At 28.9% G+C, this 778-nt stretch overlaps 1 protein-coding gene across 1 annotated transcript in view; it reads right to left on the reverse strand.

The window, feature by feature from the left end:
* Positions 1–778, reverse strand: part of LOC106879722 (fibrillin-2) — a gene marked incomplete at its 5' end in the record, with an annotated part of 60,038 nt that overhangs the window by 56,754 nt on the left and 2,506 nt on the right. The window contains one exon of the mRNA XM_052976508.1: positions 438–596. Coding sequence (XP_052832468.1) covers positions 438–596 — 159 coding nt within the window. The remainder of the gene's footprint in view (positions 1–437; positions 597–778) is intronic.

The following is a 778-nucleotide window of genomic DNA, read 5'->3' on the forward strand; positions in this document are numbered from 1 at the left end:
TATATATATATATATATATATATATACGTGTGTGTATGTGTGTGTGTATATATATGTATGTATATATATATATATATATATATATATATGCTCACACATGCACACTCACACATATATATATGCATATATATTCATATATATGTAACTTATATAGTAGATTTATACATACATATATATGTTTGCTTCAATATGTATGCTTCAATATGTGTTTGTATGTGTGCTTCTGCAAATATGTATGTGAGTGTGTACATGCATATATACATACACACATAGATATATGTGCATATATATATGTATATATATATATATATATTACAAAAACAACAAATGCAACAATAGGTGTTAGAGGCGAGATATACAATAAAAATAAGAAAAACCCCTACAAAACAAACAGTAAAAAAAGTAGATCAACATAAATGTTGACAAAATAAGTTTACTTGATTCTCTTAAAGGACAGATATGGCAAGTGTGTCTGTCTCCCCAACCATTGCCGCCATGTTTACAGCAACAGTCACTCCTGGAGTATCTGGCATTTTGAATGGCACTAACACATTGGCTGTTTCTTATCTTGGTGAAACACAGATTCTTACGAACAGCTGGAAGCAAGAAGGAAAAAAGATGTATATAAATATATGTGAATACACACACGCACACACAAGCATATACACACATATGCATACACTCACACAAACACACACATATGCATACATACACACATACGAACACATATATGCATGTGTGTATACATATATATATATATATATATATATATATATAT

This window comes from Octopus bimaculoides, chromosome 24 (genome assembly GCF_001194135.2).
Source record: "Octopus bimaculoides isolate UCB-OBI-ISO-001 chromosome 24, ASM119413v2, whole genome shotgun sequence".
NCBI lineage: Eukaryota > Metazoa > Mollusca > Cephalopoda > Octopoda > Octopodidae > Octopus > Octopus bimaculoides.